Source organism: Solanum verrucosum, unplaced genomic scaffold, assembly GCF_900185275.1.
Source record: "Solanum verrucosum unplaced genomic scaffold, falcon-dt-bn FXZP01000102.1, whole genome shotgun sequence".
NCBI lineage: Eukaryota > Viridiplantae > Streptophyta > Magnoliopsida > Solanales > Solanaceae > Solanum > Solanum verrucosum.
The window spans coordinates 1,737,150-1,753,172 of NW_026019930.1; the positions used below are offsets into that span (position 1 = coordinate 1,737,150).

The 16,023-nt window shown below is 28.5% G+C and overlaps 2 protein-coding genes across 2 annotated transcripts; both read left to right on the forward strand.

The window, feature by feature from the left end:
* The first annotated feature begins 234 nt into the window (after positions 1–234).
* LOC125829986 (acid phosphatase 1-like) lies at positions 235–1,463 on the forward strand. The gene is made up of 3 exons (XM_049509217.1): positions 235–587; positions 972–1,181; positions 1,289–1,463. The coding sequence occupies exons 1-3, from the start codon at positions 235–237 to the stop codon at positions 1,461–1,463; spliced, it is 738 nt and encodes a 245-aa protein (XP_049365174.1).
* A 5,666-nt stretch (positions 1,464–7,129) lies between these two features.
* LOC125829965 (acid phosphatase 1-like) lies at positions 7,130–8,261 on the forward strand. Its single transcript, XM_049509198.1, has 3 exons — positions 7,130–7,571; positions 7,657–7,866; positions 7,952–8,261. The coding sequence occupies exons 1-3, from the start codon at positions 7,159–7,161 to the stop codon at positions 8,124–8,126; spliced, it is 798 nt and encodes a 265-aa protein (XP_049365155.1). The 5' UTR covers positions 7,130–7,158; the 3' UTR covers positions 8,127–8,261.
* Positions 8,262–16,023: the final 7,762 nt, after the last annotated feature.

Consider the following 16,023-nt stretch of genomic DNA (forward strand, 5'->3'; position numbering starts at 1 on the left):
GATTTGATTTATATATTAATTAAAATCCGACATAAATAGTTTGGTTTGATATTTGAAAAATCAGCACCAACTCGACCATGTACACCCCATTGGAATGAAAATGTTTTGGGAACAAAAAACGATATTGTTAATTTTATAAATTTAATAATTTAATAATTTAAGCCACTATATCCATGATCACAATATCTTCTTTATTCTCTTCCATCTATTTGGTTATATAAAAGCATGAATAATATGTGGTTTTTCACTATTCTCTTATTTTTTTCAACTATAGTAGCCATGGCATTGCCCTCCAATGTTGGTTATCCCGTCCCACAACTTGACTGTCTTAGCTGGCGCCTCGCCGTGGAGACGAACAACCTCCAAAACTGGAAATTGGTGCCTAAAGAGTGTGAAAACTATGTAGGTCAATACATGTTAGGCAAATTACAATATCGACGTGACTGTGAGTATGTTGCCAAGCAGGCTATTGAATATGCCAAAGGCCTCAAACTAAATAGAGATGGAAAGGACGTTTGGGTCTTTGATGTTGATGACACTACTCTCTCAAATCTTCCTTACTACGCTCGATCTGATGTTCGTTTTGGGTAACAAAAATAAATCATAATTTCTTTTTTACTACGTTTTTTTTATAGGGAAAAGTGACAAATATGCCCTTGAACTATCGTAAATGGTATGAAGATACCCTCTGTCATATTTTTGGGACATTGGTGTCCCGCCGTCCAAAAACTAGAGCATATATACCCTTTATACTAACGGATATACAAGTGTGATAATCTTATCCACCGACCCGACATTTATTAAATATCGGATCAACGGATAAGATTGCGCCACGTGTCCTTGTTTAGTCTTCCGTTAGAGTTAAGGACATATAGGCTCTAGTTTTTGGACAGCAGTAGGGACATCAATGTCCCAAAAGTATTACGAATGGTATATGCAACTTGTGATGTCATACGTAATTTTGTATATAGGACTATAGCATTGAACAATACAAAGTTTATTGAGCGGCTTGCTGAGGGAAAATTGCCCGTCATTCCTTCGATACAGGGTGTATACAAGACCTTGTTATCTCTTGGGATCAAGCCCGTTTTAATTACAGGGGCTCCAGAGAATTTTAGACAATCAAGGATTGCTAATCTCAAGAAAGCTGGTTATAGTAACTGGCTAAAGCTCGTACTAAGGTAATTAACCGATACTTCTACTCATATCTTATTTTACATGACACTATTTAAGTATGTTTCGAACATTTATATAGATATAGAGTAATACTTTGACATGATTATTGCAGGGGTGGAAATGATTCGAAATCAGCAGTAGAGTATAAATCGAGCAAGAGAATGGAGTTGGTAAAAGCTGGATATAGAATTGTTGGTAATATTGGAGATCAATGGACTGATTTAATCGGAGAAAACGTTGGAGCTCGTACTTTCAAAGTCCCTAACCCTATGTACTACGTTGGTTAATTAATACTAAGAAATTTTAATTAAGCATGCTAATAATTAACAAAGGAAGCAAGTAACTTTTTAATTTTGTCACATGTGAGATATGATTATAAGCTCACTGTTCCAGTATAATTTATCATGTATTTGAATTTTCCTTTTTCCTTTTCCCACTCCCTTTATCGTACTAATAAGAAAGAATTGCTTCAATTTTCTTTTTTCTCAATTGGCAATTGCATTCCTTTATTTCAAAATTATGAAATGTTTTAGTTTCATCAGTATATAAGGCCTGTTATGTCATAATTTTACTAACCTTAGAAAAATCACTATTTGAAATGTTCTAAGTATAAAACAATTTGAGAAAATACTTAGAAAAGAGTCTCCACTTAATTTTTTAAAGAAATTAAGAAAATCTATAATTTTCAAAGATTTAAACAAAAAAAATCATTTGAAAATTCCAAAGAGGGTTCGGGGTTCAATTTACACTTCGAGAAGGGTTTAAGCATTCGAAATGTCTGCTAACATGCGATTGACCTGCGACTTAACTAAAATATATTTGACTATTTTTAGGGAAATAATGATTTAACATAAAAAGTAATAACTTACCATGTTTGATTAACTTTGAGAAAATAATAAAATGAATGACACATTTTATTTTATTTTATTTTATTTTTTTTCAAGAAAAACAAAAGGGACCTAACTTGTTAGATTTGAATTAGAGACAAGTGATTAGAATTTTAACAAACTAGATTAATTAAAATTTATTTGACTCATAATAATTTGAACTAATTTTGTTGATAAACCAAGAAATCATTTTAAACTAATTAAAGACAAATGAAAGTTTTAACTAAAAATAATATTTAAATATGTAAAAAATACAAGAATTGATAAAATTGAAATTTTATTAAAATCTTAACATAAAGAATATAGTTCGTCTTTTGGGGATTTAATTGAGTTAACTAACAATTTTAAAGTTAGAGTTAAATAAAATTAGTCAGACATAATCAAAACAATTAGGAGAGTAAAAGAGATAATGAAATTGGGCCCCTTTTTGGGCCAACTTCGCTGCAAGTTTTGGGTTTTAACCCAATCCCGTTTCTGTATACATTGACTGCATATCAGTATATATCGGCATGTATATCAGCTCTTTCCATGTATCTCCTGCTTCCAAACACCTATATTTCGCCTTAGCCCTGTATTTTTGCATTTTTGAGCTGTATATCGCTGTATAATGAGTGTATACTGCTGTATAAAATATGTATACAGCCCATTTCTTGGGCTTTGAACATTTATGAACTAATTTCCAGCACTACGTTGGGCCTTCGAGATCTGTAACGGCTTCCAAATACATAGGGGGGTTGACTCGAGAAAAGGGTAAAATTGAGCCTTTACAGCTCATCTCGAAGATGCAAGAGAGAGGTCCACCATGGACTCGGAAGGGGTGAGTTCATACAAAAAAAAATAAAAGTAAAGTAAGCAACATATGGCTAAAAGGAATATGGATTTGAACATAATTTTCAACCAAATTAAACACAAGAGGGATTAACGAAACTACTGACCATTTTAATAAAATGGGTAACACACCATTTAATGCACATACCAAGGCAATAATTTGTTCCTTTTAGCCAAATTTTTTAAACCGGATATGGACAGATTTTGAACATGCTTTAAAGAATGGAAACCATGTATCCACAGGAAGTTAAAGATGCAACAACATAATTCGTTTGGCACCCTCCAAACATATAACAGGACAACAAACATTATTTCAACAATGAGAACAAGGCAGTAACATGGCACTTAATAAATAAATAGACTAAAACTTGAAGCAAACATCACAACCACGAGTCCGAGAAGACCCCCACAGACTCGAATGACATTAGCTCATCTCGGAAACAAAATACGCATCACTAATTTCAGAGGAAAGAAAGATATCGCTAAGACTCAAACAAATCAAATACGGGTATCTTTGGAATACTACATCATTTCTACTCACTGAACTCAAAATGAACAAAAGGGATACGAGTTATTTGTCTTTTAAGAAGCAGAGAACTGAGAACGAGCAGGGGAGCAATTTCCATGATTCTCCTACCACACTAGTTCAGACTCGAGCAGACAAAAGGAAACAAATAAAATCGAAACCAAGTGACCTTTTGTAAGCTATTTTCGTATGTGAAATCTTGCCCTCAAAATCCAAACTTTTTTCTCCTGTCCCCTTAATCACTGAGGGAGAGAACTATATATAGGAAAAAATGGAGCAACTCTGGTGGGGGGGTGGGGGGGGGGTGAATTCGTTGGAAAATTTCAAAAGAAAATTTGAATTTTCCTCTGCTCCTTTTTGAGATCAACAGTGAAGGAGGATGGGAAAAATAGTGACTTCCACGAAAAGGGGACGACGAAGTGATCGATGTTGAGACTGCTAGGGTATGGGTTCGCAGAGTAGTTGGATGAGATTTTCGAATTTGTTGAGATTTTCTGGGTTGCGTCTGGATGATGAAGAACGGGGTGGGGTTGGTTTCTGCGTGGAAAGGAAGAAGAACAAAGAGTACAGGGGTCGTTTGGTACTGGCTATGTACGTATGGTGTGATGTATTGTATTGTTGATTGAATTGGGTTTCTTTTGTGGGAATGGGTTGTTGGGCCGGTTGGGATTGTTGTTTGGATTCAAACTTGGGCCACTGAAAAGTTAAAAAGAGGCCCAAATCTGGTCTTAATTTGTCAAATTTTGGGCTTAAAGGGGGTTGAAAGATTTGTATGAAAAGTGGCTAAATGAATTGCAAAATTAGCCACCTTAAATTTAAAATTTAGCCAATTTGAGTTAACTAGATGACTTCAGCTAAACTTAAATAAGACGAATTAATATAATTAACTAATGAGCATCTTAATCTTAACGAAATAAAATAATTAATTTACATATAAACCAAATGACTTAGAATTATAACTATAATTTATACTAAACTAGAATGAAAAATAAAATCCTTTTGAGATAATTTTTGAATATTCATAAAATATACTAATTATACATATTTATATAAAACACATATATTATTTAAAAAATATAAAATGATACAACTATTCAAAAAACTTGAAAACTATATTTTTTTGAAATATTATAAAACCAATTATTTTAAATCGTTTGCAATTGAAGAAGCTTGATGATTAATATACATTGTGGAGGTCAAAAATTGGGTGTCAACAAGGCCTCTCTAATAAAAATAATTTTAGGGGTAGTAAATATAAATAGGGCTAAAATATTTATTGTCATGCATTAGTTAATTGTCAATGAATTCAATGTCATTATAGGCTTTAGGGACATTTACACACAGGGCTAATTACCGATAAATTGAAATATATATTTAGCGGCAATTAAATTATTGTCGTAAATAAATTACGCGAAAGATCATTTTTTTTTAAATTAGTGAACGCACAATTAACATCTTATTTTATTGAGGAACTTTCGCATATAGCCACTAAAAAATAGCCTAATTACTCTCCATAACTATAGTTTGATAATTACAATTCGTAGCTACATGTTATAGGGAGGAAAGAGGCAAGCGAGACTGGGAGATAGAGGAGAGAGGCGAGCGAGAGAGGGCAAAGAGTGGGAGAGAGGTAAATTGTATATGTACATCGGTTAGATAATTGTATATTATACATATGCATTTGTATAAATGGCAAGCGAGATTGGGAGAGGGGGGGAGAGAGGCGAGCGAGACTGGGAGAGGGAGGAGAGAGGCGAGCGAGAGAGGACAATAATTTGTATAATTCACATCTCGTTTGTATAATTCACGTGTTTTTGTATAATTGAGTAATATAAAGTCTGAAATTATACAAATATAATAAAACTCGAAATAACAAATTGATACAAACATAAATATATGAACTTTAAACACTTATACAAAATATATTATACAAATTACATTATATAAATTATGTTATACAAAATCCAAAAACTATACGTTTATACAAACTTTAAAAAGTTATACACAAAAAGATTGAATGTATATGATGACAAAACTGAAAAACCAAAGGATATCATCGTCATATACAAATATAAACAATCGTATACAATTACAAATCAAACAAAAAATTGTTAACTGCGAATTATACAAATATGGCGAATTATACATATACAATCGTGGCTAATATACAAACTGGTAGTCAGTCCACGTAATTAATGTATAATGTTAGTCATGAGTGATAATTATAGCAAAACTATAGCTATGATGAGTAATTAAGTAGTAGACATATAATTTTTTGTCAGCTTAAATATCATCAGTCTGTTGCATGTAAATAACTAGGTGGTTATATACAATTAACATGACAATAACAAATATTTAATCAGGCTCAATAGATTTTATTAATTAGCTAGTAAACCAACATCTTAATTAACGTATACAGTGGAGATGACCAAATTTTCCATGCATACACTTGTATTTTAAAATCAAATTTATACACATCTTATATTATGAAAATTGTACACAGCTTACACCTCTATACAATATATTCATTGAAACTAATATACTATTATATGACTAGTAAAAGATAAATTGGAATTGTAAACAATTTTTTAATGTAATTTTCATATAATTTTGAAGCAAAAGAATTTAAAAAAACTGATATAAAAATGAGAAATTTCTATCTAATAAAATATTATAATTAATAAAAAATATTGATAACTTACATGTTCAAATTGTAATGAACTCCAAAAAAATAAATCAAATTGACAAAAACAAGAATAAAAAAAGAGACGCAATGAAAAAGGAAGAAAATAAAATCTGAATCAGTATTAATTTTTTTTTTTTTATATCTATGTATTTTTTGTCAAATAAAAATCAAGATTATGAAAAGAGAAGAAAAAAAATACATAAAAAGAGAATTTAGAAAGTGATGTTAAAAAGAGAAAAGGAGAAGTAAGGGAATGGACCCTCAATAGTATATTTTTGAAATGGTATGCCCCGCCCACCTTAAAAAATGTTAATCCAACTTAATTGATCATGTGGATCACACCTGTTACTGCCAAAATATCTTGGTGTATTCCGGACCCAGGACCCAGATCTAGGGTTGTGGATTGTTCAGTTCAGTGGTCGATTTGGCCAAATTATCTTCATTCCAATTTCCAGTATATATATTTCAACTAATACAATTAACATAGAACGTTACTTAACAAACTTATATTATTATATTAAACATGGGAAACTGAAAATCCTCCTTGCCAAAACCTAACCTCTTAAAAGGTATTTTTTCCGTTTAAAAATTAATGACCTCATTTCCTTTTTAGTTTGTTTTAAAGAGAAAGACCCTTTTCTTTTTTTGAAAACATTTTAATTTCAGTTTAATTTCCACATAACATGTTTAATACTAGAAGATTAAAGAACATCTTGATACATTTTACATAACTTTAATTTAAAATCACAAAATCAAAAAATCTTTTTTATTTTGTTCAACTCTGTGCCAAGTCAAATTAAGTCATTTTTCTTAAACAAGACGAGTACAAGCTAAGTTACAAAGTAAATGACAAACAAAAAAAAAGTTTTAACCAAAGACTCAAAAGAGAACCACAGAATGCTTATCTTGTCAAATCATAATTCATGTTGTGAAAAACGTGATGACCTAGCTGTTTGATTGATTTTTAGGTAGTTGAGATTGAGGCTCTTATTTAAGACACCATATCGTAGGAATATCATCACAACATCTTCTTTAATTTCTTCTCTTCCATCAAAATGAGGTCATGTTTCACTATTCTCTTGTTATTTTCAGCTATAGTAGCTGTGGCATTGGCCTCTAATGTTGAAGAGGTGATAAGCCAAGTAGTAGAAATTCACCGTCTAAGGCCACAAACTGGTTCTGCTGGTTATACCGTCCCACAATTGGACTGTCTTAGCTGGCGACTCGCCGTGGAGACGAACAACCTCCAAAACTGGAAATTGGTGCCTAAAGAATGTACAAACTATGTAGGTCATTACATGTTAGGCAAACAATATCGCCACGACTGTGAATATGTAGCCAAGCAGGCTATTGAGTATGCCAAAAGCCTCAAACTTGGTGGAGATGGAATGGACGTTTGGGTATTTGATATTGATGAAACCACTCTCTCAAATTCTCCTTACTACGCTCGATCTGACGTTGCTTTTGGGTAATGTTACGTTTTTTGTAGTAGGTACATACGTATATTAGCGTTTATTTTTTGCAAAATGAGTAACCAATGCATTTTTGTGCAGGGCTATAGCGTACAACGCTACAAAGTTTCATGAGTGGATCGCGGAGGGAAAAGCGCCAGCCATTCCATCGGTACTGGGTCTATACAAGATTGTGTTGTCTTTGGGGATCAAGCCCGTTTTCATTACAGGGACGAGAGAAAATTTCAAACAAGTGAGGATTGCTAATCTCAAGAAAGTTGGTTATACCAACTGGGCAGCGCTCATACTAAAGTAACCAATATGTTCATATTTTCACTTTCTTCTTATTACCACCTATATGTTATTAATTTATTCGTTTTAATTTATCTGATTACAGGGGAGAAAATTATTCAGGGTCAGCAGTGAAATTTAAATCGAGCAAGAGAACAACATTGGTGAAGGCTGGATATAGAATTGTTGGTAATATTGGAGATCAATGGACTGATCTTATTGGAAAAAACGTTGGAGCTCGTACTTTTAAACTCCCTGACCCTATGTACTACGTAGGTTGACTCTAACCAAATTTTAATCAACAAAGGTGGTGGGGTAGCTTTTTTATTTTGACATGTGAGATATTATAAGCTCAGTACTGTTCCTAATCCCCCACACTTTGCTATAAATAACGACTTCCTTCAATATTTTAATTATGTTCCTTTTTTTATTAATTTTAAATTAAAAGACGCACATCTCTACTTTTTTCTCATTTCAGTTATAGACTCTAGAGGATCACATCACCACGCATTAATTAAATTGAGCAACGAAGTACCTTCCTTCAAAAAACGAAAACTTAGTTTGACGAGAGAGTTTAAAAAAATAAAATAAAAATTAATTTTATGATCTGAATTTAAATTTTGTCAAAAAAGAAGAAAAAATCTTTTTTAAAAGAACAAATTAAAAAGTCAAGTAGATTATTCTTTTTCAAAAGTAGTAAATAAAAGTACACTAATGAAAAAGGGAGAAATTACTCTCTTTTTTTGGTTATAAAAAATGACAACTGTTACCTAACGATTATAGAAATTGCTTTGTGCGATGTGATATGTTTAGATGTTGAAAGGTTTTCATTAAAAATAAATAGTATGATTTGTCAGGCATAGTACGGTGTACGTATACACTTTCTCTTTCTCAAAATATTGTCGTTCTTGGAAAAAATATTCGTTTAAAAGATTAGGATAAGTTTATTTTATTTTATTATCTTTAGTAGTAATTGCTTGCTCCGTTTATTTTTAATTATCATATTTGGATTTGACTTATTCAATAAGAAAATAATAATTGATATGGTTATTTTATCATACTATTTCTATTAATTTATAAGGTTTAATATTAAGTCTTGAAAAATATTGTGGGTATAAGTAATCAATATTAAAAGTAAAACAATGAAATATAATAGTTATCTTTTTTTATATGTTAAAAATGATGAGTAAAAGTTAAAATGTATTTTTGAAAATAATTGATAAGTAAAACTGAATAGAGGGAGTATTGTTTTTGAAAACTACAAGTAGCCCAACTATGCCACATTAAGAGAAAATTAATATAGAGAAATTATATCTTTAAGGCGTAAATAAGTTTATAAAATAACAAACCTCCTAATTAATTAATGTTTTCTTAAAGGATGTGTCAATGATAAAAATATGACAAATATTTTAAGATATATAGTAATTAAATGTCAAATACACCAAGTATTTGGTCATAAATTTTAAAACTTTATCTTCAAATATCTTTTAATCGAACATGAAATTTGATCAGATATTGAAGTTCAAACATTTTTCAGTTGCCAGATTAGTTTTTGGATTTTTGGACCTCCCGTCTCAAAACATCCCCTTCAAACTTTTTTTCAAGTAGGATTATGTCAAAATATAATTCCAAATTTTAAAAATTACAACTTTAAGTATTTAAATTTTCAAATTTTAAGTTTGCACTTTAAAATTTATGATTAAACGAAAACTTAGTTATCAAGTGATAATGTCAGTATATATATATATATATATATATATATATTAAGGAGTTGGCCGTATGAGTTTGTCTGCAATAATTCAACCCCACATTCTTTATTCTCTATAATATAATATATATATAAAAAAAAACATAGAAAAAGATGAATAATTGTGATGGAAATAGAAGTACTATAAGAAGACAACTAAATATGTAGTGGTTACCGGTATGTGATATGTCAAATTAAATGAAATTGTCTCTTGTCCTGATTGGTCCATCTTTAACTACGCTAGAGCCAGACAGCTAAATTATGGATTCTTTTTAACATAGTAAAAAAATAAATGAAATAAAAATCTTAAAATCGTCCATTAATACTATAATCTAGATAGTGGTTTCACCTACCCACATTTTTGTTTTGCAAAATTTCATTTGTTTATTAAAGTTGAACAGCATTGAACCATTTACCTCCACTATCATCACAAATATAAAATTCAACTCCAACAATAAGATATGAATTCTATGGATTTGCTTACCTGAGATAAAATCATATATTGTGTACTGAAGTGATTTGTTTATTATAATTTTCTGACTTGTACAAATATTGATATAGTTTATAAAAAAATATCTATAGGTGATGGTTTTTCCCCACTCACTTTTGGCATAGCGTTACTCCTACCATTCTTTATCTTGGAGGAAGGTGAATTTATTATAAGTATAGTATGGTGTCAATAGTAAAAGCTCCTTCATGAGTTAATATTTAGCTTTCCAATTGGTTGTTGCCCAAATTTTCAAAAAATCATTCTTTTAGTTATTATGCATTCTAATAAGGTTCGTTTGTAAATGAATAGACAACGCGATAGTGAATTATATGATGTTAATTTATATGAGTGAACTCTAATTTTAAAAATATCTTGCGATAGAAAAACTTTATTATCAAACTCAAAGAATGCAAAATGTTGGGATATATATACTATGTGTGTATACAGGTGGGCCGGGTATGTATAAGTTACAAGACTACGGCTACTACAAATTATAAGTATGAGGGAGGCTTATATTGGGCCTGTGCAGTGTTGGGCCTTATCTTCCAATTGCAGGTTTCCCGCCATTAATCACGTGTTTAGGGAGGTAGATCCATAAGTTAATCAATCAACGGACTAACGTAATTAAAAAGGAGCACCAACTTTGCCTTTTAATATACTCTCTCCGTCCACAATTAATTGTCATGGTTTCCTTTTTTAGAGTCAAACAATAAGAACTTTGACCAACATTTTACGATGTATATTTTCATCATATCGATATGCAAAAAATTGCAACTTATAGTATTTTTCGTATAGTTTTTGAATATCTAATTTTTTTTAAAAAAATATCGAATTAACGTAATCTAATTTAACTTTAAAAATTAGTCAAATTGACTTTCGAAAAGCGCAACATGACAAATAAAAGTGGACAGAGGGAGTATATATATATACTAGATATGGGACCCCGTGCTAGCACGGGGCCCAATATATGTTACTGTTTCTGTTTTAATTTATGTGGTACATATGAACTTTGAAGTTAATCAATTTTTTAGTATGTTTTTATATATGTTAAGTTGCTAATTATTTTTATATAGAGTATGTTTTACGTAAATATATTATAAATCACAATAAATAACAAGTTAATTTTTTAAAAAAACTTATAAAAAATTCATTGACTTTTGAAATTTCATTTGTATCACATAAATTAGGACAAAGCGTGTAATATATATGAAAATGACATAAAGCATACTATAACTCACAATTATTAGCAACTTAAAATATCTATATATCTATATTTCTCCCAATTTATGTGGTATAGATGAAATTTTGAAAGTTAACAAAAACTTTTTATATGTTTTCAAATATTGTAAGCTATTAATTATTATGATTTATAATACTTTTTACATAAAAAAATTATTTATATAAAGTATAAAAGAAATTTTTTTAAAAAAGCAAACATAAATGTTAGTAGGAGTCCAATCTATGTTAATTTCTATGTTTTAATTATTGTAATACCGATTGAATTTGGAGAGCCAACTAAATTTTTTTAAAGGATTTTTTTTTATTATAAATTTTAAGTTGTTAATTATTATAATTTATAATATTTTTATTAATTTTAAACCAATATATGTTTTTCTTTGTCTCAATTGCATGAGACATATGAAATTTGGAGAGTCAACTAAAATTTTAAAATATGTTAAGTTGTTAATTATTATACCTTATAGTACTATTACGTGATTTTCAAATAAAATATGTAATTTTTTTATTTCAATTTATATGTCATTGATATAGTTACATATATTAAGTAATGAAGAATTAATGTCTAAATTATGTGACACCTATGAATTTTGGAGTGTAAATCAAATTAGTTATATATGATTTTTAAAAAATAAAGCGGTTAACTATTACAATTTATAATACTTTTTATTATTTTTTAAATGATATATATATCTTTATGATATTGATATTAGTATTATAATAAATTAAATTTTATTATTTTTAAATTTATGATCTCAATTGTCAGCCTATGCCACATTATAAAATGTTCCAAAGTAGATATCAGATTAACAAAAATGTCGTTGTCAGCTAAAGTAATAAAATAACATCTAAGGGCATGAACCTATATATGTATATATAAAGCTGAATATAGACAATCTGATGTGGCATCTCTCTATGACCAGTATTTCTATTCATCTTTTTTCTCCTTTTTTTGACATTTTATCTTTGTTTTGTATTTCTTATTTGTATTTTTTTTAAAAAGTATTTATATCATACCCGATTAATTATGCCCCTTATAACATCCAATACACTAATATAGATTTAAGTACATGAAAATGGAAGATGAAAAGATAAAAACTATTCATTTTTCATAACTGTTTATAATTATTTAGCCTATCAAATAAAAAGAAATAGTTGACCATTTGTAACAAATAAGAACAAATTTTCACTTTGGCTCTTCTTCTTCTGACGATGATGATCAATATATGGTATCAACTTCTATCACTAACATGTCCATCAAATTTCTAGGTCATGTGACTTTTTTAACAAAAGAGAAAGAGAGAATATCTCATAATTCTTGTGAAGACATTGATGCAAAGAAAGAGATTATGTAACAAAAAGTTCTTTTCAAAATAAAAGACTTTTTGAAAAAATGTTTATTCCTCCTACAAGGAGAGAAAATTCATTGTGGTTGACAAATTTATAAGAAGGTTGATTAGTGTTTCAAACGGTAAGAAAAATTATTTGGAGAAAAATCATTCTATTTATGGAATTCGTATCAAATTAGGAGGAGAACAAGCAAAAATTTATTTTTTGATTTGAAAAGAGAGAAAATTAGATATTATTTCTTTCAACCTCATTATTCTTCTAATTTCTTTCTTCTTTTATTTTGTCTTGATTTTTTGTATCTTTAAAGTTTTTTTTTTCTTATTTATCTTTAATTAAAGTTTATATATATTTTCTTAAAAAAGAATTTAAAAAGATGATCATATTTAGTTCCATTCCTCATCAATGCTATTAATCTCATAATTAGTGTTATTTATATTATTTTCTTAATTACTTTTTTTTTCTTTCATTTAATTATTCATTTGAAGAAATTAGTTATTATAACTTTATAAGAATTACACATGTATTTTTACATAATTGATTTGTTATTTAAATTTTTTTGGATCATTCTTCATCTTAAAGTTTCTATCTATATGTAATAATAAAGCTAAAATAGAAAATGTGGGGTGACACCTTCTTAGCAATAGATACTTATTTATTCTTATCAATGTTTCTGACATTTTTTGTTATTTTTTCCTTAAAATAATTGTTGCCTTGATTTTTAGTTTTAGTTTAATTTTTTTAGCATTTTCTAATTTTAAAAGACTGAAAAATTTATATTGAAAATTTACAAAATATAAAAATGATTTATTTAACTCCTATCATCATCAATATTATTATTAATTTGTTTTACTTCTTTTCTTAATCTTCATTTCATCATTAATGTAATTTATATCATTTTCTTAGATATATATATATATATATATATATATATATATATATATATATATATATATATATTTGTGACATTTCTTAGAAGTTAGGATTATTATTTATTTAATTTTTCAAAATTTTGAATTGTTTTGTCATACTAAATACAACATGTTTTATTATAATTACATTTAATATATTAATCAATATGTTGTACGAATGAAAAGAAAATTATCATTTCACAAAAACAAAGGTTAAAATATAATTTATTATGATTAAGGAAAGATAAAATTATTATTCCAATATCCATAACCATATATAATACATTAAAAATTAATTGAAAAGCTGTAAATGGAAATGGAATCACCATTTAAGGAATCATTATTTTTAAATTTTTGAATCATTTCTTCTTCTAAAAGTTTTTATCCATATGTAACAATAAAGTTAAAATAGAAAATGTAGGGACACCATTCTTAGTAATAGATACTTATTTATTTTTATCAATTTTTTCTGACAATTTGGTTATATCTTTTTTTAAAATAATTATTGCCTCGATTTTTTTTTATTTTTAATATTTATTTTTAATTTTTAAAGATTGGAAATTTTATATTAAAAATTGAAATAATAGAAAAAATGATTTATTTAACTTTTATCATCATCAATACTACTAATTTATTTGACGTTTTTTCTTAATCTTCATCTGATCATTAATGTTATTTACATAATTTTCTTAAATCACTTATTTTTTCTTTTTTAACTCTTTTATATATATAAAGTTGGATATGTAAATGATGATGTGACATTTCTTAGAAGCTAAGATTACTATTTATCTAATTTCTCCAATTTTTGAGTTCTTTTGTCATACTAAATATAATATGTTTTATTATAATTACATTCAATATAGTAAACATTTTCAATATGTCTTATTTAATTACTAGCCGAGCTTATCCTAATTGACTAAGTTTGGCTACATTTTGAATCTCCAATCGGCTATAATTTAAATTCATATGGCCATCCATTCAAAAAATAAAAATAAAAATTCAGCAACCTCTTTTTCATTTCAGCAGCTCAACAGGAGCCCAATACCCATTCCCAATTGTCAGCCCAATCTTTCAGCAACAACTTAATACCATCTAAGCCCAAATTCTTTATTTCTCCCTAGTCCAAACCCACTCCAAAACAGTACCAACCGACCCAGCCTATCATCCCCTCCTCCTTACAATTCAACAATATAATACATCATACCATATGTACAGATACAGTATCCCACCGCCCAACTTCGTCTCCTCGCTGAAAATCAGCAATATCAATCAGCAGTCGCGACCCCACTGCCCATTGTTATGTCGTAATTTTCCTAACCTTTAGAAAAATCACTTTTTTTGAAATGTTTTAAGTATAAAACAATTTGAGAAAAATACTTAGAAAAAAGTCGCCACTTAATTTTTTAAAGAAATTAAGAAAACTTATAATTTTCAAAGATTTAAACAGAAAAAATCATTTTGAAAATACCAAAGAGGGTTCGGGGTTCAATTTACACTTCGAGAAGGGTTAAAGCATTCAAAGTGTCCGCTAACATACGGTTGACCTGCGACTTGACTAAAATATATTTGACTATTTTTAGAAGAAATAATGATTTGACATAAAAATAATAACTTACAATATTTGATTAACTTTGAGAAAAATATTAAATAAATGACACATTTTATTTTGATTTTTTAGAGAAAAGGATTCAAAATGGAACAGTTGACTCAAAATACAAGTGATTAGAATATTAATAAAACAAGATTAATTAGAATTTATTTTATTCACTTTGAAATGATAATTTAAACCAATTTAATAAATTAAAGCATGAATAACATTTTTGAATTAATTGACTAAATCCTTTTGAGAAAATGATTAGGTAAGTATTACTATTTTTAATTAATTGAAAAGGTTTTGGCTAACATTTTTAAAATTTATTTTAAAAAAAATACTTTAACTTAAAACAACTTTAACATGAGTAAAATATGATTAAGCAAAAAGCATCAAAGAACATCTCTTTTTAAGTACAAAAAGTTAACTTTAATTGAAGATATAAAATTTTGACCAATATACTTAACTACTAAAATAAATGAACACAAAATATGAAATGTATTAAGAATTAAACCAACACAAAGAATATAACTCCTCTTTTGGGGACTCGTTTCCAGCCCTGTGACTCGTTTTATTTGCCCGGCTGACTTGAACAATGAAGAAAAGAAATAAATTGAGCCTTTATGGCTCGACTAGAGAGTGCTTTGGAGGAGAAGTCCACCATGGACTCGGAATAAGAGATTCATGCAAGGAAAATAAAACGATAAGAATTAGAATGATAATTCAAACAACTCAGAATCATTTACAGCGAATGATGAGAGACACATTAAAAAGAATATTTAATAAGCCATAACAAAAACAAACTAACAGATGAGTCTAAGTATCCACCAATAACAAAGTTAACCATTTATTAATT

Bases quoted from the DNA above. Each gene is read 5' to 3' on its own strand.
- LOC125829986 (XM_049509217.1), top strand. From the start codon at position 235: ATGTGGTTTTTCACTATTCTCTTATTTTTTTCAACTATAGTAGCCATG. The intron at 588-971 runs GTAACAAAAATA...TTTTGTATATAG, and splicing joins CGATCTGATGTTCGTTTTGG to GACTATAGCATTGAACAATA. The intron at 1,182-1,288 runs GTAATTAACCGA...TGATTATTGCAG, and splicing joins TGGCTAAAGCTCGTACTAAG to GGGTGGAAATGATTCGAAAT.
- LOC125829965 (XM_049509198.1), top strand. From the start codon at position 7,159: ATGAGGTCATGTTTCACTATTCTCTTGTTATTTTCAGCTATAGTAGCT. The intron at 7,572-7,656 runs GTAATGTTACGT...ATTTTTGTGCAG, and splicing joins CGATCTGACGTTGCTTTTGG to GGCTATAGCGTACAACGCTA. The intron at 7,867-7,951 runs GTAACCAATATG...ATCTGATTACAG, and splicing joins TGGGCAGCGCTCATACTAAA to GGGAGAAAATTATTCAGGGT.